This window comes from Chamaea fasciata, unplaced genomic scaffold (genome assembly GCF_029207755.1).
Source record: "Chamaea fasciata isolate MVZ Bird 193981 ecotype frontalis unplaced genomic scaffold, bChaFas1.0.hap1 SCAF_28, whole genome shotgun sequence".
Taxonomy (NCBI): Eukaryota; Metazoa; Chordata; class Aves; order Passeriformes; family Sylviidae; genus Chamaea; species Chamaea fasciata.
Window position 1 is genome coordinate 3,162,440 of NW_027094113.1, and position 26,768 is coordinate 3,189,207.

General features: G+C 61.9%; 4 protein-coding genes and 1 non-coding gene across 5 annotated transcripts; 2 read left to right on the forward strand and 3 right to left on the reverse strand.

The window, feature by feature from the left end:
* Window positions 1–224: 224 nt before the first annotated feature.
* Window positions 225–4,733, reverse strand: PLPPR3 (phospholipid phosphatase related 3). The gene is made up of 8 exons (XM_066205895.1): window positions 4,655–4,733; window positions 3,841–3,959; window positions 3,501–3,686; window positions 3,225–3,354; window positions 2,839–3,034; window positions 2,706–2,763; window positions 2,320–2,493; window positions 225–2,066 (listed from the first exon to the last, which is right to left on the reverse strand). Exons 2-8 carry the CDS (start codon window positions 3,913–3,915, stop codon window positions 804–806), a joined length of 2,082 nt encoding a protein of 693 aa, XP_066061992.1. The 5' UTR covers window positions 3,916–3,959; window positions 4,655–4,733; the 3' UTR covers window positions 225–803.
* Window positions 4,734–6,948: 2,215 nt separating this feature from the next.
* LOC136302386 (complement factor D-like) lies at window positions 6,949–9,233 on the forward strand. Its single transcript, XM_066205875.1, has 5 exons — window positions 6,949–7,101; window positions 7,290–7,443; window positions 7,691–7,835; window positions 8,246–8,503; window positions 8,746–9,233. Exons 1-5 carry the CDS (start codon window positions 7,035–7,037, stop codon window positions 8,917–8,919), a joined length of 798 nt encoding a protein of 265 aa, XP_066061972.1. The 5' UTR covers window positions 6,949–7,034; the 3' UTR covers window positions 8,920–9,233.
* A 1,320-nt stretch (window positions 9,234–10,553) lies between these two features.
* MED16 (mediator complex subunit 16) lies at window positions 10,554–19,258 on the reverse strand. The gene is given in 16 exon segments (XM_066205810.1): window positions 10,554–11,225; window positions 11,983–12,066; window positions 12,420–12,636; window positions 12,853–13,045; window positions 13,435–13,568; window positions 13,734–13,944; window positions 14,365–14,571; window positions 14,808–15,019; window positions 15,317–15,472; window positions 16,117–16,222; window positions 16,505–16,936; window positions 17,466–17,635; window positions 17,764–17,871; window positions 18,257–18,400; window positions 18,403–18,440; window positions 18,770–19,258. Coding segments are annotated over 16 exon segments (2,670 nt in total). The 5' UTR covers window positions 18,901–19,258; the 3' UTR covers window positions 10,554–11,098.
* Window positions 19,117–19,223, forward strand: LOC136302425 (U6 spliceosomal RNA). The gene has a single exon (XR_010724061.1). It is a non-coding gene; the product is annotated as a U6 spliceosomal RNA (small nuclear RNA).
* A 74-nt stretch (window positions 19,259–19,332) lies between the features above and the next one.
* Window positions 19,333–26,377, reverse strand: R3HDM4 (R3H domain containing 4). Its single transcript, XM_066205876.1, has 8 exons — window positions 26,209–26,377; window positions 23,852–24,006; window positions 23,597–23,715; window positions 22,969–23,092; window positions 22,453–22,538; window positions 21,426–21,511; window positions 21,046–21,101; window positions 19,333–20,351 (listed from the first exon to the last, which is right to left on the reverse strand). Exons 1-8 carry the CDS (start codon window positions 26,250–26,252, stop codon window positions 20,248–20,250), a joined length of 774 nt encoding a protein of 257 aa, XP_066061973.1. The 5' UTR covers window positions 26,253–26,377; the 3' UTR covers window positions 19,333–20,247.
* Between the last annotated feature and the right edge of the window lie 391 nt (window positions 26,378–26,768).

Sequence of the window (26,768 nt, forward strand, 5' to 3'; positions counted from 1 at the left end):
CCCACCTGCACCCCACCCTGCTGAAGGAACCCAGCCAGGGAACATCCACGCGTTTATTTGCTTTTCAAACCACAGCAGCTCCAGCTGTTACCCGACATATTCGCAGCCTGGAGATCCCCTCCCTGCTCCCCCTAAACCTTGGCTGCAGCCCAGGGCTGCTCCTCCTGGGGCAGTGCTCAAGCCTGCACTGCACCCCCACCCCAACACCCCCCTCTCCTCCAGTCCCTGCAGTATTTACAGCCTCTGCACACCCAGAGCCACAGCACTGGGCAGACCCCCCTTCCCAGTCTGTCCACCACCAGGCTCACTCATGCAGGCCAGTGGTGCAGGATGGGGGGGTGTTGCAGGACCCTCAGCACCCACAAACCCCCACGTGAGCTAGGGCCTGCTGCCCCACAGCAGCCTCTTGCCCCTGTTAAACCCCTTAATCTAGTCTCCCCCCAAAGCCCTTCAGCACCACTTGTCCCTCCCCGCTCCCCTGCAGACATCCACTTCCAGAGCCGGAATAAAATAACCCCTTGGAAATGTCAGCACCAGTGTTAGAGAGAAAAAGAAAGTCAAAAGTGCTTGGAGCTGCCCAGCCACACAGCCTGTGGGGGGCAGAGCCCCACCAGCTGCCTGAGCAGGAGCAGGGTCCCATGCTGGGGGTCCCACAGATGTCTCAGCTGGCTCAGGACCAGCATGGCCATGCTGCTCGAGAGCAAAGCCAGCCCTGTCCTGCCATACCCTGCAAAGGGGCCTCGGAAACACAGAGCCCCCCCAAATCAGGGCAGGGGCGTGGGGCCCCGGCAAGGCACCGGGGCTCAGTCCTTAAACCTGCGGCCTGCCTGCATCTTCTTGTAGTACAGGTCCACCTCGCTGTCCGCCGTCCCGTCCCGCTCGGCCGGCTTCCTCCGCAGCGTGGAGTCACGGCTGGCTGTGGCCAGTAGCCCCTCAGGGGGAGCCTCCACCCTCTCCCCACCACCCCCCGCTGCCCCTGGGATGGCAGCCAGGCTGCCGTAGCGTGGCTCATCCTGCTCCATGTCGCTGACAGAGGAGCCAGGGGAGACACCGGCGCTCTTGGCTGGGCGGAAGCCATGGAAATCCTTCCCCACCTCACCCAGCTCGTAGGTGTCTGGCCCCTCCGGCCCCTTCGGCCCCGACTTCCACTCCCAGGGCCCATTGCCAGCTGAGAGGTGGACAACAGGGTGGTGAGGGGCGTGAGCGTCGATGGTGATGATGCTGGAGCTGTCCCTCTCCGAGGGCGAGCGGTACTGAGAGGAGTCAGAGCTGGTGGAGGACGAGGACGTCTCCGAGTGCTTGGGGGTGACAGAGACAAGGCCCTGCTGCTTGGACATGGCGATGACCTGCATCAGGCGCGGGGGGTTGGCCACCCGCTGCGCTCCCCCCTTCTCCGCCACCATCACCCACTTGGCCCGCACGGCTGCCCCGCTGCCGGCCGCGGCCCCGGCGCCTGCCTGGCTCTCCTCGGGGATGTGCACCAGCTGCGAGGCGCCCGGCCGGGGCTGGATGAGCACACGGGGCCCCATGGCCGCCCGCTCGGCCGAGCGTGCCTGCACCGTGGGGTACAGGGAGGGGGGCACCTCCTCACCGGGCTCCCCCACTCCCCGGCCCTGTGCCGCCTCCTCTGCCAGGGTCATGCTCCGGCCCTCCAGCGACTTCTGCTTCCACTCCGTGATGAGCTGCTTAGAGCGGGAGGCGTCCACGGGGACGTGGATGGTCATGTGGCGCCGCGCGGGGTCATCCATGGAGGGCGTGTTGACGCGGGGCAGGGTGTTGCTGAAGGTCACCATGTTCTCCTTGCCCATAGGGCTGCGGGGGGCCAGCAGGTCCACGTCCACACTGGCTCGCTTCAGGCTGCCCAGAGAGTTCTTCTCCCGCGGCACCGGCCGTGCCGCCTCCTCCAGCCGCGCCTGCGGGTTCAGCTCGTCGGTGCTCACCGACTTGTTCTGGTGGTAGACAGAATCGTGGCCCCGCTGTGTCAGCGCCCGCAGTGCGTCCTTGGCTGGTGCCTGTGTCGGGACCCGCTCCGTTGGGGCACGGAAGTTGCCAACAGCATGGAAAGCCTGCGGGAAGGGGAACCATAGAATCCTAGAAAGCTTTGTGTTGGAAAGGACTTTTAGAGGACATCTAGTCCAATGCCCCTGCCACAGGCAGGGACAACTTCCACTAGCCCTGGCTGCTCCAAGCCCTGTCCAGCCTGGCCTTAAGCACTTCCAGGGACGGGGTAGTCACAGCTGCTCTGGAGAGTGTGGAGTCAAATGGCCCCACCAGCACCCCCAGCCCCCTCCCTGGGCCAAGGGCAGGACCAGCACCCACCAGGTACGCGGCAATGCCAGAACCGATCAGGAAGCCCACGTAGACATCAGCGGGGTGGCTGCGGTACTGGGTGATCTGGGTCAGGCCACAGATGCCGGCGGCAATGGCGAAGGCAAAGACCAGGATGGGCTTGAGGAGTTTGGTGCTGTCCGAGATGATGGAGTTGAAATACATCTGGGGCAGGAACAGGCTGTTAGTCATGGCCCGGCCATGCACAGAGCTGTCAGGTGCATGTGGGACTGCAGGTGCCTGCACACACACCCATCATGGGCACAGGAATATTGGGCAGAGCTTGTCTGTGCCCACAGGAGAGGGACACAGCTGCCAATGGCATGGAACTCGTGCTGCCCCAAGCCAGCAGGTTCCAGGCAGTGCTGGGAACTTACCGACACGTAGACGGCAGCGAAAGCCGAGAGTGTCGCATGCTGGGATGGGAAGGTCTTCCTGCAGGGAGAAGGGACGTGGTTGGGACAGGGCAGGAGGGCTGGCAGTGCGGCACAGGGCTCCCCTGGCACGTACCTGGCGGAGAGGATGGCATGCTTGTCGGTGCCTGAGCAGATGTCCTGGGTGATGTAGGGGTTGGCGTCGCAAGGGGTGCCCAGAAGTGTGTAGTTGGGCTTGCAGACAGTCAGGAAGAAGGGAGCGTGGTATCCTGTGGCCAGCTGGATGACGTCTGTCACCAGGGCTGTGGCACAGAGCCCGAACACGTGGACACCTGGGGATGGCAGGAATGGGACAGTGGGTAACCCCCATCCCATGTGGGGCAGCCAGGACTTACCCAGCCCTGGGGCACCCACTGGAATGGGTCCAGAGTCTGGGTAGGGTCATGCTCCAGCTATCACAGCCGGGGTGGCCCCATGTCCCCTCCAGCCCCCAGATCCTGTTTAGGCTGTGGCACAACGTACCCACAAACCTGACGGTGCGGCGCAGGAAGGAGTTGAAGTTGCAGCCACCGGCGTTGATGCTGCCCTCGGCACCGGCGCGGCCCTTCAGCCGGGACTGCAGGCAGTACACCATGCCCTCCCCGACCATGATCTGGGGAGGAACCGCTGGCTCAGGCGGGACTGGGGGGAGCTGGGTTGTTGGCAGAGCCGCCTGATGGATGCTGGTCACCGCCAGACACCGGGACCCCAATCCCCGGCTCTGTCCCGACCCCCACAGCGGGACAAGCCCGGACGCACCGAGGCAGCGGGCGCGGCAAAGGCCAGGCTGAGCAGCATCAGCAGCGGGATGAGCTCCTCGTTGGTCTCCACGTAGGGCATGGAGAGCGCCCGGTCATGGCACTGGAAGCCCACCTTGGCCGGCTTGAAGAGGTCCGTCAGCTCCAGGAAATAGAGCGTGACGACGGAGGAGGCCACGATAGGCAGCTGTGGGGGAGAGAGTGGGGACCAACGCACCCCCGGAGTGATGCCACCGCACAGCCCCACCAGAACAGGACACAGAGCCCGACCTGCCGTGCCAGGGCCTGCAACAGAGCCCCCTGCACAGCCCCCACCCCGAGCCCACCCACCCCACACCCACCTCCACGAAGTAAAAGCAGGGCAGAAGTGTCATGCTGTCCTTGGGGACGCGGGCTTTCTCCTTAGGGGGGATCATGGTCCTGGGCAAGCACAGGGGTCCCACTGAGCTGTGCCTCCACCCTGTGGGGGCACAAGTGTCACCACATGGCAGGGGGATGGGTAGCCACGGTCACCCCTGGTCACCCCTCCAGTCCCCAACCCTGGAGGGGGATGAGCACCCCCGGGCCACTACGCAGCCCTGCAGGGGTACGGACACCCCATGTCACTCCGGGTCACCCCCAGGTCACACCACTGCCCCCGGTCACCAGAGAAACACAGCCAGAACTGGGGGTGCCAGTGCCCCGGGGGGGATGACCCTCAGCGCCCCGGAGGGTGCCCAGCCCAGCCAGGGGCTGTGACAACAGGTGGGGCGGAGGCTCGTCTGTCGCGACAGACGGTCACTACCGCGACAGGCGGCGAGGCTGCTGCGGAAGGCGTGCAGAGGGGGTGTGCCGCCCGCAGAGCCCGGCCGGGGATGGGGTTCCCCGAGCCCTCCCGGCCCAGCCCCACGAGATTGCACCGAGCCCGTGCTGCGAAATGAAGCGGGGAGGAAAACGGGGATGGAGACGAGGGGCAAGGGCGAGGGGCAATGAAAGGGGAGGCAATAACGGGGGATTAAGCGGGGGTATAACCGGGAGGGCGGGGGGCGCAGCGGGGAACCTCCCCTTGGAAGGCACCGTGCCGCAGCCGCGGGCGGGGGTCTGGGCCGAGGGATGGGAGGGGGTGTCGGGGGAGGGAGGAGCGGCCCTTTGTGTCGGCCCGTGCCCCCCACTCACCTCAGCGGTGGCCCCGGGGCGCAGCGGGGCGGGGGCCGGCGGTAGCGGCGGCGAAGGGGGGATGTCCCCGGGATCCGGGATGCTCCTGCCTCGGCGGAGCGCGGGGAGCGGCGGCTTCCTCCGCCCCCGCCGCCTCCTCCTCCTCCTCCTTCTCCTCCTCCCTCGCCCGCCGCCCCCCGCTCCGCCCCGCCGCCCCCGTCCCCTCCCGAGGAGCCGAGCCCCCGCCGAGCCCCCATCGAGCCCCCGTCTGTCCAGGGATGGGGGTCTGGGGGTGTCGGGGGAGGTTCGGGAGGTCGGGGGGCGACGAGGCGAGACAAAGGGCCGGGCGAGGCCGAGGACAGCCGTGGGACCGACCTCTCTCCGCATCGCTCCGCACTCCGGACCATGCCCAGACAGCGAGGGGCCCGGGTGGTCCCGGGGCCGCCCCCAAGCCGGGCTGCCTCCACCGCCAGCCCCTCCTTGTCCCCCCGTGCTGCGGGGATCAATCCTTGTCCCCCCGCGCTGCGCGGGGCGTTCCCCCCGCCCCAAGGCCCCTCCTGCCCTGCAGAGCCCCCTCCCTTGCCCTGGGCTTGTGGGGACCTGAGGGATGCCCAAGAGGGGGTCCTGCATCACTGGCGTGCATGACCCCCAAACTCACCGCCCCAGAACTCCCAGCCCCCACCTGGGCTCTGTCGGCGGGGGGTACCTGCCCTGCCCGTGGCACCCGAGGGATTAGGGGGGGCTCAGGGGGAGTCCTGGACCCATGCCCATGAGTAGCCCCAGGGGCAGTGCCGGGGGCCACCCTCAGCAGAACCCTTGTGCCAGGGGCTCCCCAAGCAGGAGCCTTGAGTCTCCCAAATTTGGGCCTGGGGAGGTGGGTACAGCTCCCTTTGCTTTCTGGAGCCTCCCAGCACCACCTGGCTGAGGCAGCAGCACCCCAGCCCCATCTGCCCGTGCCCTCGCACTGCAGAGGATCCCAGCCGAGCCCTTCCCAATATCTCCATTCCCTGCACCCCACACTCACTTGTTCCCCCCAGCCGCCCACTGCCCACCCTCTCATGGTCCTGTCCGGGCTCTGAGCAGCCCGGGCTCCACATGGTGCCCTTGTTCCATTTTCGGCCCTAAGTGGGCAGAAATCTCCCGGCGTATTTAACATCTAAATCCTGAATCCCTGGAAGCTGCAATTAAGCCGCTCTCCCTGCGGAAAATCCCTGGTTTGAGCCGGACTCGGCTGCCTCCCGCAACGCCACCACACCGCGCGCTCCGACCCCTGCCCACCACGTGCCTCCAGCACTTGGGGACAGCAAGAAGGCGAAGCCACCATTGCAGGGGGACGCCTGAGCCTCCGGGGAGCCCCCGTGCCCGGCCCCCTCCTCGCCGATGTGTCCGGCCACCCGCTGACCGTGGGTCCATTGGCCTGGGGTGGTCAGAGGGTCAGAGGTCGGGGCAATGGGGCGTCTGCACGGCCGGACAAAGGGAATGCGGCAGCTCGGAGCTGTAAAAGCTCGTGGAGCAGGAAAAGGACAGGGTGGGCTCCAGCCTCCGGCGGGGTGTCCCCCGGAGCCCTGCGCTGCCGGGAGCGCGGCCGGACCCAGCTGTGGGCAGCCGCGGTGGCCGGTGGCCGTCCCCGCCAGGGGCGAGGGCAGCGAGATCTCGAGGTGCGGTGAGAGGCTCCGGGGACGAGCCCGGGAGGGGGATCCGGGCAGCGGCTCCGGAGCTCGGGGACGCGCCGGGACCGGGCGGGAGCCGAGGCGGTGGCTCCGCTTAGTGGCACCGGGGAGAAAGGCAGAGGGGACCGGGGCTGCCGCCGCCACCGGCATCCCGGACACCGCCCCTGTCGCTGCCATCACCCCTCCCATCACCGCCGCCCCCAGCCCTGCAGGAACCCCCTCGGGGAGGGGTGACGGGACGGGTTTGTATCCCTGGGTACCCACCGAGCTGGCACCCACCAGGGACCGACCCCCAGGCCGGGCGGGGGCCCCCGCTCCTGTGGGGGCGGGGATAGAATTTGCCGGAGCCTCGTTTTGCCAAGAGCCTGAACTTTTTCGGCATCAAAAACCCCGGCGCCGAAGTCCCCGGCGGCGGGTGCCAGGGCCGGCAGCTGGGCCGGGCTGTTTCCTCCTCCCGCGCTGTTTGTGTTGGGAACTCTTGACCCCTTTTATAAGCTGAATATTTCCAAACATTCAGCCCACGCTACGGAAACCCCCCCGCTCTCTCCGCCCTCCCCCCACCCCTTTCCTGGCCCCCCCCCAAGCCCAAATTGGACATAAAAGCGAGTCCCAGTCCCAGCCCCGGGTGAGCAGCGTCCACCCCGCAGTCCCCGCTCACCCCCAGCCCCTGCGCACCCCAAGACCCCCGCACACCCCCCAGCCGGGCAGAGGCATTGCCAGGCTCTGCAGCCATGGGACCGAGTCCTGCTCCCGTCCTTGTCCTGGCTCTGCTGCTGCTGCTCTGGGCCCCGGTGAATGGTGAGTGCACCCCCCGCACCCCAGGGCAATGACATGGCACAGGGGTGCCTTCCCAGCTCGCCAGTTCCTGCTTCCACCCGCAGCCAGGTGCTGGTGCAGCCCACAAGGAGGGGTCCAGGGGTCCCGGGAAGAGACCATGGGAGTGACACTGCCCGTGCCCCGCAGCTGACCCGGCCTCTTTCCTGCAGGGCAGCCCCGGGGAAGGATCCTGAGGGGCTCCGTAGCCAGGCCCCACCTGAAGCCATACATGGCCTCGCTGCAGCTGGACGGGCAGCACATCTGTGGGGGCTTCCTCATCGCCGAGCAGTGGGTGCTGAGCGCTGCCCACTGCACCGAGGAGACGTGAGTGTGTCTGGGGGTCAGTGCATGGCTGGGGGGGCTGCTGGGCTCAGGCCAAATCCCACTCCATAGCCTCAAGCTTGACTCAGAGCAGGGAACTCAGGTCTCATCTGCAGCAAGGACTGGGCAGGGGCTGCAGGACATCTCGGAGCTCCCTGGTGGGCTCTCTGCCCCCCCACAGCACCCCATTTCCATGGCTGGGTGCAGTGACATCCCCAGCTGTTTGTCCCACACTCTGACTCTCTTCCAGGGATGGCAAACTCTTCCAGGTGCTGCTGGGTGCCCACTCTCTGACAGAACCGGAGCCCCACAAACGCCTGTACCAAGTGCGCGCCCAGTTCCCCCACCCTGGCAGCAACATCCACAACAACAAGGATGACCTTCTCCTCCTCCAGGTGGGCTGGTGGCTGATGGGACCCTCCTCCCCACCAGGCACAGCCGTTCCTACAAATCCCCCTGTCCCTTGGGACCCTGCAGGGTCACTGACTGGCCAGAGGAAATCCTCACGGTCAGGCTGGGCCTGGTTCCCCCATCCATCCCTCCCTGTCCCATGGGGCCATCTCTGCTTCCCCCACCAAAGACCTTTGAGCTGTGTCGAAATGCCTCCGTCTTCCTCATAGCTCCAGCTCTGGTCTCTGGCTGCATCCTGGGGCTCCAACCAGGAGGTGAAGCCCTGAGTGCAGCTGAGGCCAGGGTGGTCTCAGTATCAGGGCTGGGCACACTGCTGGGTCCTGGGCACAGCTGCCCTGCTGGGTCCTGGGCACAGCTGCCCCTGTGACCTGAGTCCCCTCTGGCTTCGTGGCAGCTGGAGGAGAAAGCAGAGCTGAACACGGACGTGCGGGTGCTGCCCTTCCAGCGGGAGGACAGGGACGTGGCGGCCGACACGGTGTGCGAGGTGGCGGGGTGGGGCACCACCGACCACAGCGGCACCAGGCCGGACAAGCTGCACCAGGTGGAGCGGCCGGTGATCAGCCGCGACGTCTGCAACCACCGCACACGCCACGACGGCACCATCACCCGCAACATGATGTGCACCGACTCCCGCAGGAAGGACACCTGCAAGGTACCACACACCCACCACGGACCCCCGCAGGGCTGGGAGGGGGCAAAAGGGCACAATGCCCAGAGCCCGGGAGAGGCGAGGGGCTGCAAAGCAGGAGGGAACAACATCCCCGGGGCAAGTGCTCTCTGTGCTGGCCGCTGCAGAGCAGCTCACGGGAGCCTGCAGGCAGGAATGCAGGGTGGGAGATGGGTTGGAGTGTTCTAGCAAACCCTTGGCCATACTGATGAGGTCTGGTCCTGCAGGGAGACTCCGGTGGCCCCCTGGTCTGTGGCGGGGTGGCCGAGGGGGTGGTCACGGCCGGCTCCCGCGTCTGTGGCAACTACAAGAAGCCGGCCATCTACACCCGCATTGCCCCGTACGCGGCCTGGATCGATGGCGTCATGGCCTCGGCGGATGGGGACGGGGACACTCGCTGAGGGCTCTGCAGGGACCTGCTCCATGCCACGGCTTGCTGCTGCCAGCATGGCCAGAGCACCCACAGTGCTGTCCCACTGCCTGCCATGGGCTCCCACTGCTGCCCACCCCACTGCCAGAGCATCCCCACAAGCCAGGAGGAGGGCTGGGCCAGCGGACTGGTGAGGAACCAAGGAAGGGGGTCCCTGGCCTCCCACTCACAAAGCACAGGGCCCAGTTGGGGGAGAACTGGGGGTCACAGCCCTCAACAGGCTTTGCTGAAGGTGCCCAGAATGCTGCCCGCGACCGCTGCAATAAAGTGATGATGATTCCTGCAGAGCTGTTGGGCTGGAGGAGTGGGGTGAAGGAGGGAGCTGGGGGCGTCTGCACAAGGAGCCCCTGCCTGGGGGAAGCTGGACATGGGGTGGGAGAGGCTGAGTTTGAGCCCTTGGGGATGGTGTGGCCTCGGGTGGGAGCAGGGGACACATCCTGCAGTGTGGCCACAATGTGATCGAGATCGGGGACCTTCCGCAGGGTCCTTGTGTGAATATTTGGGAAAGCAGAATCTGCCTGTTGCTGATAGGGCAGTGGCAGCTCTGGCTCCCACGATGAGATCTGCGCTGGAACCCAGCAAGATTCTCACTCGGACCCTCTTGTCCCAGGAGCTGAGGGGCAGGGCAGGGCAGGGCAGAGCCCCCATCTTCCCACCACAACCCTGGTCACCCCCAGGCCCCTGCTCTCCCACTGCCCTATCTTTGGAGGGAGGCATGGCCCAGGGCACTGCCAGACCCTTCCAATCCCATCCCAGGAGCTCCATGGTCAGCAGGGGACTAAGGGGGACACGAATGTGTCGCCATCCCCCTGCTGTGCTGCTGCTCCCTGTTACCAATCAAACATTAAATAAACCCAAACCTGTTCTATAAGGAGCTCACAGAGGGCCCGGTTTGAGTTTTACTTACAGGGGAAAAGAGCCTTAATAAGGTACAGTTTCCTAATTAGCCATTTGATTGTCCCTAATTACCAGCAGAGCAGAGGGGGAGAGGTCTGTACAGCTCTTACAGCTCTGTGCAGCGAAACACTCGCTGGAGTCAAGGGATGAACTCTGTCACCAGCTCCAGTTTTCGAGAATAATGAAATCATGGTTCCAGAGGGAAAGGAATGTACTAAGACTGGCTCACTCCCTCTCTTAAACGGTCTCTGGGGACCTGGAATTGCTGGCTGGGATGCAGCAGCAGAAGGATCCAGGCTTTTCCCCCTAAGAGCTGAAGGAGCCCTGGGAGAGGAGCAGGGCCAGATCACCCCCAGAGGGCTGGGGCTCCACAGGCACAGCCTTGCTCGCTCCAGGAGGTTGGAATGTGCTTTCCTGCCCGGGGCAGCAGCAGCTGAGGGCAAGGGAGGGCAAAAGTCTGAAAGGTTTTTTGGCTGCTCCTCCTCTGGCACGCTCAAGTGTCCAGCCTTGCTGAAGCTGGAGGCTTACACAACCCCAAGGATCTGATGTTTTTTCCTCGAGTGTCCATGAGGCAAACCTTGAAAACATCCATTTCCCATTCCCCTTTTTCCAATGATGGTGGTTCTTTTCCTGACAGATGCTCTGGCAGCCCTCCTGCGGCTCCACTGCTGGGCGGCCACGTCACACCACAGAAAACAAACCACATGGTTCTGTACAAAATTAGGAGAATTTTTATTTACAACAGCAAGAGGCAAAGGGAAGCTTCACTCCAGGCAGCAGCATAATCCTGCTCCCACCCAACACTGATGGGCATGCAGGAGCCAACTCCTGTCTCAGGGACAAGGCTGCTGAGGGATCAGGACCGGCACTTCCCATGCAGCCAGAGGCACAGGATGGAGGTGAGGTACCAGCTGTGCTCCCCTCAGCTGGGACTTTGTTCCTCACCAGCTGCCCCATCACCACTCTGCCCAGGCCAGGCCAGCCGCCAGGACATTGCTGCTCTGCTGGCACAGCCCCAAAACACAGCCAGGCTCTCCCCTCCTGGGCCCCAAATTATGGGGAAACCACTGGCATTCCTTTCCAGCTCTTCCCTGGTAAAAGAGGCAGAGCTCCCTCAGCTCCACAGCTCAACCAAGGACAACCAGCAGCAGCTTTTCCAGCAAGAGGGAGAGGAGCTGCCATTCCCTTGTCCCAAAATCTCCATGAAGGGAGCCCCATGCAGCTCCTGGCCCACACTGCACCCCAGGAAGGGTTCAGGAGTAGCTGAGGGGCATCTTCCTCCACAGCCCCCCACACAGGCAGTTCTTGATCCAGCGCTGCTCCCACTGCTTCACTGCTGTCACCTTGTTGGGCGACTTCAGCATGGTGACACAGCCACACCTGGGGGGACATGGAGGGTGCAGCCAGCCCGGGGGGCAGTGCAGAGCCAGCACTGCTGGGGTGCTGCATGGATCACCCAGGGATCTGGGTATCCGTGGGGGAAATCAGCTCCTGTCATCTGCAGGTGACACTTGTGAGCACCAAAACCAGCTGAATCCAGCGAGCAACAATCCCGCTGAGGGCTCTGCTGGAGCTGGAGCCTGGCAAGGAACAGCCCCAGCTGCTGTTTATACATGAAACAACTGACAGTCATCTCACAAAAATGATCTGCTACAGAGGCTTTCTATTAAAACCAGTAATTAAAGCTAATTCAATCACATGACTTAGATGGATGTTTGTTCCCTGAGCTATTATCCTGAAATCCAGGCTCTCCCATGAGGGTGGATGAGTCGAGCAGAACAAAATGCAAGCCTGGTGGAAAGATGACCCCAAAATGGGAGCAGGGGCATTGGGGTGATTCCTCCCTCCAGCCCTGCTATGGCCACACAGGTGTTCTCATGACCAGACCCACAGAAGTGGGCATCACATAAAGGAGTTGCTGCAGTGTCTCCTCCAGGCCAGATTACTTTAAGAGCTTTATCTGATCTGTTCGGTTTTCAACCCAAGGGCCAGGCTGCAACAATGCCACTCTCTGACAATGATGTGGGCATCCCAGGTTGGGGACACCTTAAGCACAGCCCCAACGGGCCTCAGAGAGCTCCTGAAGGACACAGGACAGTCCAAGTCCTGCCCAAGCTCCACTGCAAGGGTCACTTACCTGGTACAGGACTTGCATTCCTCCGTTGGGTAGGCGCCCAGGTGCAGCCGCCTCAGGTGGTCAATTTTGGGCTGTCCAGGGGCCCTGGGGGAGGGAGAACAGGACATTCCTAGAGTGGACTTTCCATGAGCTGCTCCCAGGACAGGGACCTGCACCTCACTGGCCAACATGGCAAAGGCTCTGTCCACTTGCCCACCCAATGCCACAAGATTCATTGTCACAATGACACAATTAATCACATTAATTAATGGGGTTTTCCCCTCCGTTTGCTAACACTTTTCAGTACTTAAAATTCCCAGCCCATCACAAGCTGAGAAATGGATTTGAGCAGAGAGGACAAACTGCTCTTGGGTCACAGCAGCAAGGAGACAAGCCAAACCTCAGAGCTGCCAAGACTCCTTCTCACCACAGCACTGACTCATTCCAGGGGCTTGTACCTGACAAAAGCATCGAACTGGGAAGAGACAGTGTGGCCAACAAGGCCGGGAGCCTTCCCAAACTGCAGGCGGACCAGCTGCTTGTTCTGCAGCTTGCTGATGATGCCATCGTTGATGGGCAGCCAGTCAATGTTGGGAATGAGCAGCTGGCTGGGCAGGAGGCAGCACTCATCGATCAGGGCATCATCGGGCTCCGTGATGTGATTTTCCTCACGACCTGCATGGGAAATGAAGGAAAGAACCCTGTGACCTTTACATTTCTCCCTCAGAGCTCCAGAGAGCTGTGCGCAGCCTCCTCCTGCACTGCCAACTCAGCCTGGAGAATAACCTTGGCAGCTGCACTTGCCCTTTCTCAACGTGCCAAGACCCCCTCAGAATCATGTCCCACCCCACTGTTACAGGAATCACGGTTCAGGGAACCGGCCACACTCACAGCACAGCCAGAGCTTGGTCAGGAGCCGGAAGAGCAGGGACATGCTGTCCTGGGTGTCCGAGGTTGCTGTGTACACAGGGAGGCAGCTGGGCTTCAGCAGCCCCCAGATGCGGATGACCACCATGAGCTCCCGGAACATGCCGAGGGACGCGCCGTCGCGCAGGAAGCTGTGCCCAGGGCGCACCGGGGAGCCCTGCGGGGGGACAGTGGCGTGGGTAGGGGTCACACCAGCCTGGGTGGGGGTCACACCAGCCCCAGCCACCACAATGCATCCAGACAGCTCCTGCTTCAAGCAGCGCACACCCTATGGAACCCACTGCTGGGGATGGTGCAGGGTCAACTGAAGGTGACAGCTCTGCAGAGCTGCAAGAGGAGTGTCCCCCAAATCCCCCAGGTACTGTGCTGGTCACCAGACCCAGACAGGCATGGGAAGGGCCATTCTCTAATTCTGCTGTTCCTCACTCCTCCTCAGTGCCTGTGCTGACAGGGACACATGGCCCTGTGTGCCCTGGCTAAAGCTCCCCAGCACTGCCCATGGGTGTTTGCGTCCTCTTGGCATGTTCCCAGCACTTGAGATCTCACCTGGTTGGGAAGGCTGGCCAGCAGGTAGAGCACAAAATCCCCCACCCACTGGATAAGCTGCTGCAGGGACTGCAATGTCGTCATCTCCAGGACAAACTCTTCCGTCTTCAGGTTAATCATCACCTTGTCAATGTCTGGAAGAGAAGCAAGACATTGCCTGGCTCAGGAAGATGGATCTAAACCTCACACCCTCCCTGTGGAGGTCACCCGTGTCCTCCTCCTCAAATCCAGGTGTTACTATGAGACTGTGACACCACAGGGAACAGTCCAAAGCCCGGGATGCTGTGAGCAGTCAGTACCTACATCCGTGATCTTGGAGCAGATCTCGGTGAGCCGGTCCCCGGGGCTCTTGTCGGGGGTGTTGAGGAAGTGTGGACGCAGCAGCGACTTCAGGGTGCAGCTGATGGCGATGAGGAAGAGCTTGGCGTGGTAGTCACACACACGGGCAATGGTGCTGGAGGAGAGCTTGCACAGCGACGCCTTCATGGCAACAATGCGTGTGGAGAGCACCTGAGCCACGGGGAAACACAGCAAAAGGCACAAGGAAAGGCTGGAATTAGCATAAGCTCATTAAAGCTGCTGCTGCTGCTTTATTCTCTGCTCTCCCTTTCTGCCGCAGGAGTGACAGGAATAGCAAACGCTGCGCACGTGAGGGCTGTGCTGGGCACGTGCTGCTGTTCCCAGAAGCTGCCAAAAATAGACTTCACCACCTCACCCCAAGTTTCCAACAGGTAGAGACCCCGCTGATATCAGTGAAAGTGAACGCTGTTGACACGGAAGCTCTTCCCAGCTCTATCACTGCCCGAGCCAGGCACTCAGAGAGCACAGCCAGGCAGACACCAATGTCCTGAGCACCGGCACTGGCAGCTCCCCACTGCAAGTCCCTGAGCCCCCCCATGCCCACCCTGGGAGCGAGCCCAGAGCTCCCACCTGCTGCAGGGCGGCGTTCTGACGCATGTACTCCTCGTGCAGCTTCTCCACCAGGTTCTGCACCATGCTGGGCTGGACGTGGAGCAGGATGTCCCACCAGTCGTAGCCGGTCACCATGCAGTATTCCAGCAGGAACAGCAAGTGCCGCAGGGACATGTTCATGTCCAGCACATGGCCCATGGAGGGGGAGATGCGGAGCATGCTCAGCTTGAAGGAAGGAACCGAAGAGAAACTGGCTTCAGGAGTGGGCCTGAAATTGTCCCACAAAGCCACAACACAGGGCCCAATGAAGCTCAGTCCTGAACTAATGAGTTTCTGCACTGATGAGATACATCCTTTCCCAATACAGATCCCACAGCTGGAATTCCCAGTGTTCTCTGAGCAACCCATCACCCCTCAGAGAGCCTGGGTGAGAAATAACCCCACCATAAGACAGCACCAACCTTTCCATGACTGTCCACGCCAGCCAGGGCCAGCGACGTCCAGGAGAGCTGCATGGCCTTGAAGTGCACCAGGGGCCCGGCGGTGCGCGGGCGCTTGAGGGCTGGCTCGTCCACGGGGCGCTGCGAGGAGGAGCCGTAGAACACGGCCATCATCTGCAGGGACAGCCTGTGCACGATGTGGACACTGCCGTCATGGAAAGCCAAGGCCAGGCCTGGGGACAGGAGACAAGCAGAGCTGAGCAAGTGGCTCCTCCCAGTGTGGCAGAGCCCCTCTTCAGTGGTCACCACTGAAGCTCATGGAGAAGCCAAAGGGCTGGGGGCTCACAGCCCCACCATCAGCATTTCACAGCCTCTCTCCACAATGGGAAACACAACGGGATGGCTGGGAAGACATCCCGGTTGAAAGCTTTCCTTCAGCATTCCAAGTGCTTTACTTCAGCTACAGCTCAGGTGGCGAAATTTCAGGCAAAAGCCACGTGTTTAGGACGAAGACAACAGGAACTCCTTACCCAGTCCAGGGAAGAACTTGGTGTCATTTGCCACCTTCAGATCAGTGTTGGTCAGGGAGATTGGCAGCTTTGGCAGCGCCACGGCCGACACCCGGTCCAGGTCATTGGTGGCAGACAGGATCCGCCACTTCAGGATCATGGGCTGCTTGTCTCCCACTTGGGAAAAAGAGCAAATGAGTGAAAATTTTGCCCCAGAGAGATCAGAAAATCCACCCCCCTATTTCTGCCCTCACTCCCCAACCAAGCAGGATCACAGATCAGGCACTGGTATATTTCCCATATATTTCCAGTATGTTTCCCTCATATTTCTCTATTTTTTTTCCTGAATTATACAAACAACATGTTTTGCTAAATCTCACTTGATGGGAAGCTCTGCTGAGGGTGATTAAGATCCTTATACACAATAATCCTTTATGTTTCACCAAACAAACTGCCCTGATTAATTCTGTTCTATCTGAGATCAGGTGGAGCCCAGGCAGCCAGGGCAGGGGATTAATCCAGCTCTGCTGCTTGATCCTGGTCCTTTGGGAGCCTTTGCTCCACTGGCGGCAGGAAGGGCGGCTGTGCAGCAAAACACAGAAAATGTCTTTTATGAAGTGAAAGCAACAACCAAACCCTTTCCTGGAAACAGCAAGTTGCTGCCTATAATGCAAACAGACAGAATGGACTGAGAACACCTGAAAATAAACACGAGATTCTGAATAATCCCATATATAGGATAATGGATGTGAGAAACTGTGCTGTTTTTTTTCTATCAGACCAAGCTCCTGTTCTTGAGAGTCTCCAGTGCAGACACTTACCCACAGGAGAGATTTGCTGGAAGATGTTGTTGACAGGCAGGCCCTCCTTTCTAAGGGACCAGCACTCCACAATGCTGTTGTTTTGGTTGGAAGCACAAAGCAGCACCTGAAGAACAGAGCCCCCCACCACAGGCATCACAACAGGGAGGACACTGCCTTGGTCATTCCCACCCTCCATTTCCAGGGTCCTGCTCCCACTCAGGTCATGCTCCACCAGCAAAAGGCAGAGAATCGAATCTGTGGGAGGTGATGGTGAGGTCCCTAATTCCAGCTGCACCAGCAGCACCTCCCAGAAGGGCAACTAGGAATACCAAAGGCATTGGAGGACATGCTGGTCACCTCCAGAGCCTCTGAGGAAGGCCAGGTGGAGCGAAGAGCAGCGGCCCACCTGCTCTGACATGTCCCGAGCCAGGAATTTCAGGTGGGTGATGGCCGGGTACTTGTCCTTGCGCGCGGGGTCCGTGGTGCAGCGCATGAAGAGGGACGGCAGGATCTCGGTGTCGATCTTGCACTTCTCGTTCACCACGCTGACACACACCTTGTAGAACTGCACGGGGGACGCGCTGCTGCCGTCGGACGTGGCCACCACGATGTTGCCCCCGCCCGTGAAGGCGACGTCGGCCAAGGCCACGCGGCAGCGGAGGCGGCACAGGCTCTCGGTGGCCGTCAGCACCTGCCCGTTGGGCTTGAGGAGGGACACGGTGACCAGCCCGCTGATGGTCACGGCAATCCAGCCCTCCATGGGCTTCCCACCGAACAGCGTCAGCGACGGAGAGAATTTCACCCGGGAAAACTTCTCGCCGAAGTTGGAGGCTCCGGACTGGAACAAAGGTCAGCAAAAGCGAGGTGTTTGCACCCCGAAATTTGTGCCTGTGGAGCTCTCCTCGTGGGAGAGGGGCAGGATTTAGGTGGGACATCCCAGGAGTTAAAAAAACACAAGCAGGGAACTTGTGCTTGGCAGATTTGGCCTTTCAGAGTCTGCAGAATTACACAGGTTTCCAAACAAGGACCTCACCTCTGTGTTCAAATCCCCAGATCAAACCTCAGCACTCCCAAATGCATTTCCTCTGAATTACCACTGGTAAGGAAAGAACTGCTCTATCTCCATGTTCCTGACTAGAACTGAAGGACCAGACTAAGGGAGACACATTCGAAACACCAAGACATACAAGGCTCCAACCCTCCCCTTGGAATTCAACAGGAACCAGGAATCTGACTTCTCTTTGACTGGAAAAACTCCCCAGGGCCACAAGAGAGCCCAGAGCATGGAACACAGGCAGGATCCTGAGTTCTCTGCCAAGACCTGAGGCAGAGTTCCAGCCCAGATCCCTCACGAAGCTGAGACAAACCTTCTCCACGTGCAGTGCCAGCTTGACGCCGTTGTGCAGCCAGGACAGGGCCACCACCGGGTCCCCCTCCACCACGCTGCCCACCGTGTTCTCCCAGCTGTTGGCCAGGTGATCTGTCATGCTCCAGCACTTGATGTGGCCATCAGCATCTGCCGAGAGCAGCCTGGAGCCTGTGGCAATGACACTGCATGAGAACAGGGGGAACAGCCAAAGCCCCACAAGGAATCACATCCCATCTCTTTGGGGCATGCACGGCATGGGTGGGACACGGTGACAATGAGAAGGGATTCCAGCCCACCTGACTGATCCCACTCCAAACACGTGATGACTTCAGTGTGACCTGAGTTCACAGAGTAGACGTCCCAGGGGTGCTCGGTGTCAATGATATGGACCATGTGGGTGAGATCTGCATGAACAGAGAAGTGACTCCCTGTCCCTGGTCACTGTTTCTGAGCCTCAGAGCCTCAGCTGATGCAGGGAAAACATAAAATATTTTATAGAAATGATTTGGGGTAGCATAGAAACTGTGCTGGGAACTCAGTGAGGGGCCAGACACTGACGTGGGGCTGGTCCGGGTTTAGGGAAGTCAGTCCTGGTTTACGGGAAACAAACCCACTCCCCGGGAACAAATGCATGTTAGACACTGCCAGAGGCGGAGGGATGGAAGGAAAAGGAGAAGCAGCAACCAGGAACTGTCAGGGGCAGGGCAGAGCTCCGGCCCAGTGGATCCCGGACTTTCCCCAAGAGCACCGGGAGCTCCCAGGAGAGATTTCCCAAGGGGCACGCGGTACCTTTCTCCTCCTCATTGCGGAGGTCGGTGGTGAAGGCGATGAGGTTGCGGCAGGACCAGGCGCACACGAGGGGGATGGAGGGACAGTGGTTGCTCTTGGGCTTCTTCTCCCACTCGCACACGTAGGCCAGGTCCATCCCGCCGGCCCCGGCCCCGGAGGGGACACGGGACAGCCTCGGTCCTGCCTGGGGGCGACACAAGGCCGCTCACACCGGGAACGGAAGGCACGGCCCACAGGGACACCAGTCCCAGCGGCCATGGGGAGGGCACAGGCCCCGGGCCACGCGTGGGGACAGCCCAGCACCGGGAGAGACCCTGGCGGTCCCGGCCCGGGGAGAGGCGGAGAGAGCGGTCTGCGGGTACCGACCCTACGGGGGGCGGGAGGTTCCCGGGGACGGACTCGGGGTGAACACGGGGAGGTGCCGGAGGTTCCCGGGGCTCGCGGGAAGGTCACAGGAGGAGCCCGGGGCTGCCACCGGAGGTTCCCCGGGGATCCCGGTCCGGCCGCACTCACCGGCGCCCGCCGCCTCCCGCCGCTCCCCAGGACCCCGGCGCCTCCCCGGGCTGCCCGTGCCGCGCCTGCGCCGCGCGCTCAGGCACCGCCGAGGACACCCTCAGAGAGCCATCCGTGGCCCTAATTAGCATAACAAACTACCCAGAACCCACCGGGTAGAGATAACAAACATAATCGGAAAATTTCGGACGTTTTATGGAAACCCAAGGAAAATAAGTGGGTGAAAAACCGGGGAAAACTTGGGGGAGCTCATTACACATTCAATGTCGAGTCACCACGAAGTCGCCATATGAGAGCAGCATTGCTTTTCTCAGCCTTTAAATATCGCTAGGAATGGAGGTAGATTCGTGCTCGCTTCGGCAGCACATATACTAAAATTGGAACGATACAGAGAAGATTAGCATGGCCCCTGCGCAAGGATGACACGCAAATTCGTGAAGCGTTCCATATTTTTCGCACCTTCCCGCACCCACCTTTTGCAGCCCGTGCCCAACCGGCTGCCCCGCGACCCCCCCGCGCCCCCTCCCCTTCCCCCCCAGTCCCAACGGAGAGACAGAGGCAGAGCAGGGGAGCACCGTCTTTATTGTTCCTGAAAGCGCCCGTACCCGAGTCACACCAGCAAAGGAGGCGCGAGGGGCACCCCTGGGTCTGGGGGTCCCCGCGGTTAATGGCAGTCGGTGTCGTCATGGGACAGAGCAACCAGCATAGATCCCCAGGGCACACCCTGCGAGCAACCCTTGGCACATGCCAGGGACACCGGGGGCACACAAAGGAACCCCCAAAATACCCCATCTGCCCCAATGGCAGCTGCGGACAAGCAGAGAGAGCACCAAAGCGGGCTGCACCCCTCCAGCACGCACACACACACACACACACGTAAATAAACACACACGAGATAAAAAACACAAGCTATATTACACTTAAAAACAGCCCCGTCGTGCGGGCAGGGCAGAGCGTGTGAGGCAAAAAGTACCCGGAGCTCTCCACACCCCGGCCTGCCCGAGAGGACCGAGCCCCGCCGGACACTCCGGGGGCACGGGGCTGCGGGTGCCGGAACGCGGCAGCCCCCGGGCTCTTCCGCCGGCTCAGCGATTGCTCAGCAGCCGCCAGGAGCTGTTTCACCGCAGAAAAATCTGGACCGAAATCACCCCACGAGCGTCAGCGCCAGAGGGGGGCTGGCCCCGCCTGATTATTTTTAAAAACACCTGGGTTATAAATAGACACACAAACAGTTCCAGGAGGGCTGCGCGGGGAGCGGGGCGGGCGGGAGGCACCTGCTCCGCACCCGCAGCGATGTCGGGCAGGGCCGCGCTGCCCGCGCCGGTCCCAGCGCACCCAAGGGCGCAGCCCCACAAGCCCTCGGCTCTGCCCCGCCAGTCACCGACTGCTGGAGCAGGGGAAGGGCCGAGGGTCCAAGGGCTGCAGGGCCGGGAGAGGCTGCAACAGACACAGGAGGGGCAGGGCAGCTGTCGGGGGCATCAGCTCATCTGCTCCAGGTAGTCTGAGAGCAGCAGCTCGGGGGGCAGGAACACGCGGTGTTTGTTGCTCACTTTCATCTGACGTTTCCCTTCGATGTCCGAGCCTGCGGGTGGGACGGAGCGGTCAGCACACCCCTGCTCCCCCCCACTCCGGGGTCTCCATCACGGTACTCCCAGCCCAGCCCACCGCCCTCCCCTCCTCCCTGGGGCTCGTGGTGAGAGCAGGCTCCCCCGTGCTCTGTCCCCTCCGTCGCCAGCCGAGTCCCTGCCGGCACCAAGGGCTCGCTCCCCATCATTAGTGCTCCCAGGCTGTTTGCCACAAGCGGCTCCTAATGAAACGCTCGACAGCGCAGGGAGCCTCCTCTGGAGGGATGGAACCTGACGCCTTCCCTGCCTTGGCAACAAAACCTTCTGGGGACGTCCAGGGCAGCACGAGAGCACGGCTGCTCCTTGGGAAGAGGAAGCAGCTGCAGGAGAGGGAACCCTGCGAGCATTTTCTTCCTTTGGACCACCCAAATTTCCCGTCAGAGCTGGGTCCGGCCGACCCCCGGATGTGCGGCTGCAGCCAGCGCTGGTGACCACGGCCGGGGCTGCCGAGGGAGCTCCGGGCAGCGGTGGGGAGGAAGCGGCGGGGGTGGGGACCGCGGGGTTATCTGTGAGCCCCAGGGAGAGGTGGGGCCGGGAGGAGGAAGGGAGGAAAAGGCTGAGCTGGAGAGGAGAGATAGTGATGGAGGGAAGGGGAAAAACAAAAACAAAATCAAAATCAAAACTAAAAACAAGCAAACACACGGCTCTTACTGGCAGAGACGAGATCCATGTACTGGCAGAGTGCGTGGAGCAGGAGCCGCTCAAAGCTGGGAGAAGAGGGGACAGGGTTAGAGCCAACGTGTCTCTGACCAGTGTGTCCCACGGGCTGCTCTGCCCTCCATCCTCCTGGGGACCCACAGAGCAGATGGGGAGCACAAAGTGCCACAAACCCCTGCACAGGGGTCCCCAGGTGCATCCCTCCCCCAGGGGCTCCACAGGGACCAGGCCAGGTGGGTGTACCCAGGTGGATACCCAGGCTGGGCTGAGGGGAGGCCAAGGGGTCTCCTGTGCTCCCCAAGCCCCTCTGCAGCCTGGGGCAGCCGTGGGGCACAGGGAACCCCAGAGTCCAGGACCCCAAGTTGGGGAAATACCTGTTGTCCATCAGTGCTGTGTAGACGGAGTGGGGGGTGACAGAGAAGAAGGCCAGCAGCTCCTCCTCCAGCCCCTCCAGCGTCCCCTGTGAGGAGAGGCAGAGGCTCAGCGAGAAAGGGGCAGTGAGGACACAGCCCTGGCACAACTGACTCCCCAGGATTTACTGCCAGCATCTCCCGGGCAAGTTCTCTGGATGGGAGTCAGCAGGGAGAGGAGACATCTCCCATCTCCAGCCCCTGAGGCGGGGAAGGATCCAGCTCCTGCCAACTCCACACTGTGTGTGCCAAGGGCTGGCACCATCCCTCGTGTTCACAGCAGCCAGGGGAGCCTCGTGCCTCCCGACAGCCAAAGCTCAGTGCTCTGCTGGTCTCCAAAGCACTGTGACCCCAGAGACCAGCAGCACACGCGTCTCATTTGAAGACAAACAAGCCAGTGGGCAGGAGGAGCCCAGGCTGCATTTAGAGGCTCTAATTAGCACCAGGAAAACAAACAGAGCTACACAGAGCAGAGGGAGCAGAGGGCCAGCACCCCCAGGGCTGGTAGAGCAAGCGTCTGGGCAGGCAGTGCAGGGCTGCACTCGCCTCTCTCCCTCCTGCTCAGCAGTTGGGGCACTTTTACCCCCCTTTCAAAATACAATGGAATTTCCCCAAATAGCCTTGTGTGGGCTATTGTGAAGACCCCAAAGGCTCCACTGCTCCACCCCGAAGGTCCCCATGCACAAACATGCCCGGTTTCACCCGTCACCTGCTGCTCATTGCACAGAGACTCAGAAACAACCACTATAAAAAGCCCTGTAACTGCCAGAAAAATCTGAACTGAGCCAGGAAAACCCATCTGCTGGGAGCCACCATCTGTCTGAGTGCAACCAGCCACCACTGCAGGGTCACACACGCACTGGAGCACGTTCCCAGGAGCTCTTCTGAAATTCGGCACTGCCCTGCACCAGGTCAGGGCACAGCTCTGGGGACACGGCTGTGGAGGGACCCCTGCCAGCCCCAGCCCTGCTGTCCCAGGCTCCCAGCTCACCATGGGGATCCGGCCCCGCTTCAGGGTGGCGCGCAGGCGGCGGCTGATGCGCTGGAAGCACTCCTGGGGTGTATAGGCTGGGAGCTCTGGAGAAGGGAGAAGGGATTTGGACACAGTTCACAGTTTCAGAGCCTGCAGTGTCACCTTGCAGGAGGATCCAGTGTCCCCCCAGCTGCCCCACAGGGCCCCCTGGCCACCCCCTTCACAGTCACCCCTAAAACAGCAACGCTCTCCCCAGCACAGGAGGTTTGGGGGTGCAGAGATTTGGGGGTGTGACACTGTGGGATGTGTGCCTGTCACCCCAACCACTTCTGGCTCCCACAACCCCTCCCTGGTCCATGGTGGAGGTCTGCAGGCATAACCCCACCCGCCACACCCTGGGGGTGGGCTCAGGCATCCCCTGGCCCCACCATTCACAGGGAGTGGGTGCAGCCCTCGAGGAAGGTCACCCTTCCCAGAATGTACACAAGGAAGGAAAGGGTGAGGCTGTCCCCACCCTGCATCCCCTCCCAGCACCTTTCCACTTGTCTTCATTCTTGACAGGCAGCTTCCTCCTGTGCTTCTTCCTGGCCTCCTCCTCCAGGTAGAGCAGGACCCGCTCCTGCTCTTCTCCAGACCGGTTCATGAAGTCGTTCCAGATCTGACAACAGAAGCCACCAAGCCCCACTACAGAGATCTGTGGGGAGCACCTGGCAGTGCACGGCCACCCAGGGATCCTCCCCACACCCCACTAGCCCCCTCCTCACCCCCTTGTCCCCAGGGATGGCCCTGAACCTCACACCAGGGAGAAGCCGTGTTTCAAAACACACAGTTACAGGGCCAGCATGAGGCAACAGGGGTTTGGCAAGGGGCTTGTGCCAGAGGAAGTGCTGCAGCTCACCAGGCACCCGTTGCTCTGCAGGTACAACTCTCCAAGAGAGGTTCTGCCTGGAGATTCCACCATCCCATGGACCACGGGCCCCAGGACCCCATCACCCCCCGGGCACCCATGGCAGCAGCAGATCCCAGCCTGGCACCACACCAGGCAGAAGCTGGGGTGCAGCAGCTCAGGCCAGGGAGGCAGAGGGATGGAGGAGTGAAGAGCAAGCATGACACGCCATGCCAGGCCCCCCTCAGTGAGCCCCAAGCCAGTGGCTGTACCCACCTCCACATAGGTCTCATTGTTACAGGCTTCAGTAAAGATGCTGGGGGTGGCCGAGTGGGTGAGCTCTCCCTCGTCGCTCCCGCAGTCATCCTGCTCCAGAAGTGTCATCAGGTAGCGAGCTGGGGGAAGAGCAAAGCCTGAGAGGGGAGGAAGCACCTCCAGAGAGGCCCCTTGCCCCCAGTACATCCCCGATTGCCACGCAGTTCAGGGGAGGTTGTCCTTGCCCTGGGGAAGAGACCCTGCCCCCGTCCTTACTGTTCTCCAGCCTCTGGAGGCTCTTGCGGCCCTTGGCCCTCGGGATGAGGTCGGAGTTGCGGATGGCCTTGTTGATGTAATACTGCTTCCTCTTGGACGGGGAGAACCGCTTGGACGGGGAGTCCTCCAGCAGGGGCAGGCAGTCCTCGATCCTCCTGTGGGGACGCAGAGGGAGGGTGAGCCCACCTGAGGGGCCTGGGGCAGCGACAGCAGCGTGAGGACGGGGGGAGATGGGGCATCAGAGCATCAGCCCTGTTGTTACTGCAACTGGCACCGCATCCTCCCACGGAGCCTGTCCCCCTCGGGTCACTGCCACCTCCAAGGGCTGGCTCTGCTCAAAGCAGCTGTGTGTCAGCACTGGAAGGGCCAGGTAATTAACCTGGGTAATTAACCATGCCACACATGAAGCAAAACGGTGGATCCATTCCTGCTGGGCCCCTGCCGCACCTCACGCTCACCATCATCCTGACCAGACTGGCAGAGGCCCTGCCATTCCTTATTGAGGGCAACAAGAACACTGCCCCAGCTACAGCACTGCCAGCTCCTGGGGGCACCCAAAGGTGCTTGGCCTCTGTTCACAACACAGACAGGGGCGTTGCTTAGTCACAGGCACAACTTAGGAATGACCACAAAACTGAGGCACTTTATGGGAGAATGACGCCACAGGATAAGCGAGCAGCTTGCTGGGTGCTGAACACAACTGCTTGTTGTTTACTAAACACCAAAGACAGGAAGTTTCACTGCCTTCACTTGCGAAGAAGCTTCCCCTTAGTGTTGTGTGGGTTTCCTTTAGTGCAGCAGAAGGTGGGAGAGAAAATCAACACTCCCAAAACAACCCCTAGGACAGTCCACCCAGGACGAGGAGCTGCAGCACGGCTGCCCAGAGTGATCACTGCTTCCACTGCCACAGCAGCCCCACAACCTTGCTAAACCCACAGGGCCATATCCCCACTGTGTCCCCTCCTTTCCAGCATTCTGGGACTCATGGGAGCCCCAGTCCTGCAATCAGGTCCTGACAGAGGTGATCTGGACACAGGGCAGAGCAGGTTGTGCTGTCCGATTGCAGCCCGGGCCAACAGCCAGCTGCTCGCCCTCGCCAAATCCTTGATTTTTTTTCCCTTTGCCTGCCTGGGGGCAGTGATACAGTCTTGGCTGCTGGGGGGGGGGAATTAAAAAAACAACCACCCCCTTCCGAGCTGGAGAGAAAACCGAGGCAAAGGTGGGCTTGGAAAGAATAAAAGAGGCTCAGGTATCAAGGCAATGCCCAGAGGATGGGTGGAGAGCAGTAACCCAACCTGCCACAGGGAGCGACCAGGGCTAGTGGATCAAGTTGTGATACAAAGATGGTTACAAAAACCTGAATAAACAGGAGTCACCTTACGTTGGCCCCAGCTCGGGGGTTTGAGTACACAGCTGCAAGCCCGGCACTCCCTGGAGCCGGCACGGCTCACCGGCACAGCCCCGGAAAGAGATGTCAAAAACCAGTGTCAGCAGGGTGGGAGCACACCCAGGCAGCTGGGACCCCCAGAGCCGGGAAGGGAACAGGCTGAGCCACACTCAACTCAGTTCCTGAAGCCTCCCGGGCTGCTTGTGGCTGCCCTGGCACCCGGCACTGCCACGTCTGCCCTGGCACTGCCACCTCCGCCCAGTGCCAACCTGGAGGATCACAGGGGACAGTGACCTCGGGCCACTGCCCGGTGTTGGACAAGCATGGGTACCCTCTGAGTCAGGATCCTGTCCTAGGCAGCTGGGCAAGGCTGAGAAGGGACCCCAGGAGAGGTCATACCTGGGGGACCACAGCAAACCATAACCCCAGGGCAATGGGCCCGGCAGCTCCGGGGACACCGGAGAACAGACAGATTCGTGGCTTCTCCTCCACGGCCCATTTCCAGGCAGGGAACGCGCCTGGAAGAGGAACTTGCTCTCTGCCGAGGGATTTCTGACCTATTCCTGTCATTTACCCTTTGGCAGCAGAACGCGGCGGGGACACGCAGAGGAAAGTCGCCGCGGGACAGCCGGGGCTGTCAGGGACAGCTCCGTCGCGCAGGGTCCCGAGTCCCCAGTACACCCGTGCGGGCCCGGGGGCTCCGGCCGACCCCCGGCACCACGAGGGACCCCGGCCCGGATCGCCAGCCCCGGTGACCGGGAGCACCGTGACCTCGACGGGATAAACACTAATTACTAGGCTCATTATCCCGGTCCCGGGCTCCGCTCTGACATCGCCGCCGGGGCCGGGGAGCTGGGGACGGACTGTCCCGGGAGGCGCCGCCGTCGCTCCCCGCCCGCACTGACAGCCCGGGGGGCTCCTGCCCGGCCCGACCGCCCCACGGCCCGCCCGGCCCCGGGCCCGCACTCACGGGAACGGCTCCTCGGGGCCCGCGCCGCCCCGCAGCACCACCATGGCCCGCTGGGATTGGGATCGGGACCGGGACCGGGACGGTGACCTGAACCGGCACCGGGAACTCCCTCCGCCTCCTCCACCCCCGGCCCGCACCGGCGGCACCGGGCCCGGTACCGCCCGCGGGAAGTGACGTCACGGGGGCGGGAGCACAGGAGCCCCGCCCCGGGCGCCGTGGGAGGTGGGGCACGGGGGATGCTTCGGGGGGCCCCTGGAACCGGGGCTCGATGGCTGCCGGACCCCATTAACCCCGCGTGAATCCCCGTTGTCCCCCGTTACGTCCCCCGCTAATCTCCGTGAACCTCCAGTTAACCCCCGTTAGAGCCTCGTTAACCTCCGTTAACCTCCTCCCTTAAACCCCCTGATGCCCCCCGTTAACCACCCTCCACTCCGCTGCTCTACCGGGGTCCGCACCCTGCACGGCGCCGTTCTCCCGCCCGTCCGCGAGGCGGCGCTGCGGCCGCACCCCCACCCGGCCCCGCGGCCCTGCCGCGCGTAATATTTGCATGCCGACCAATG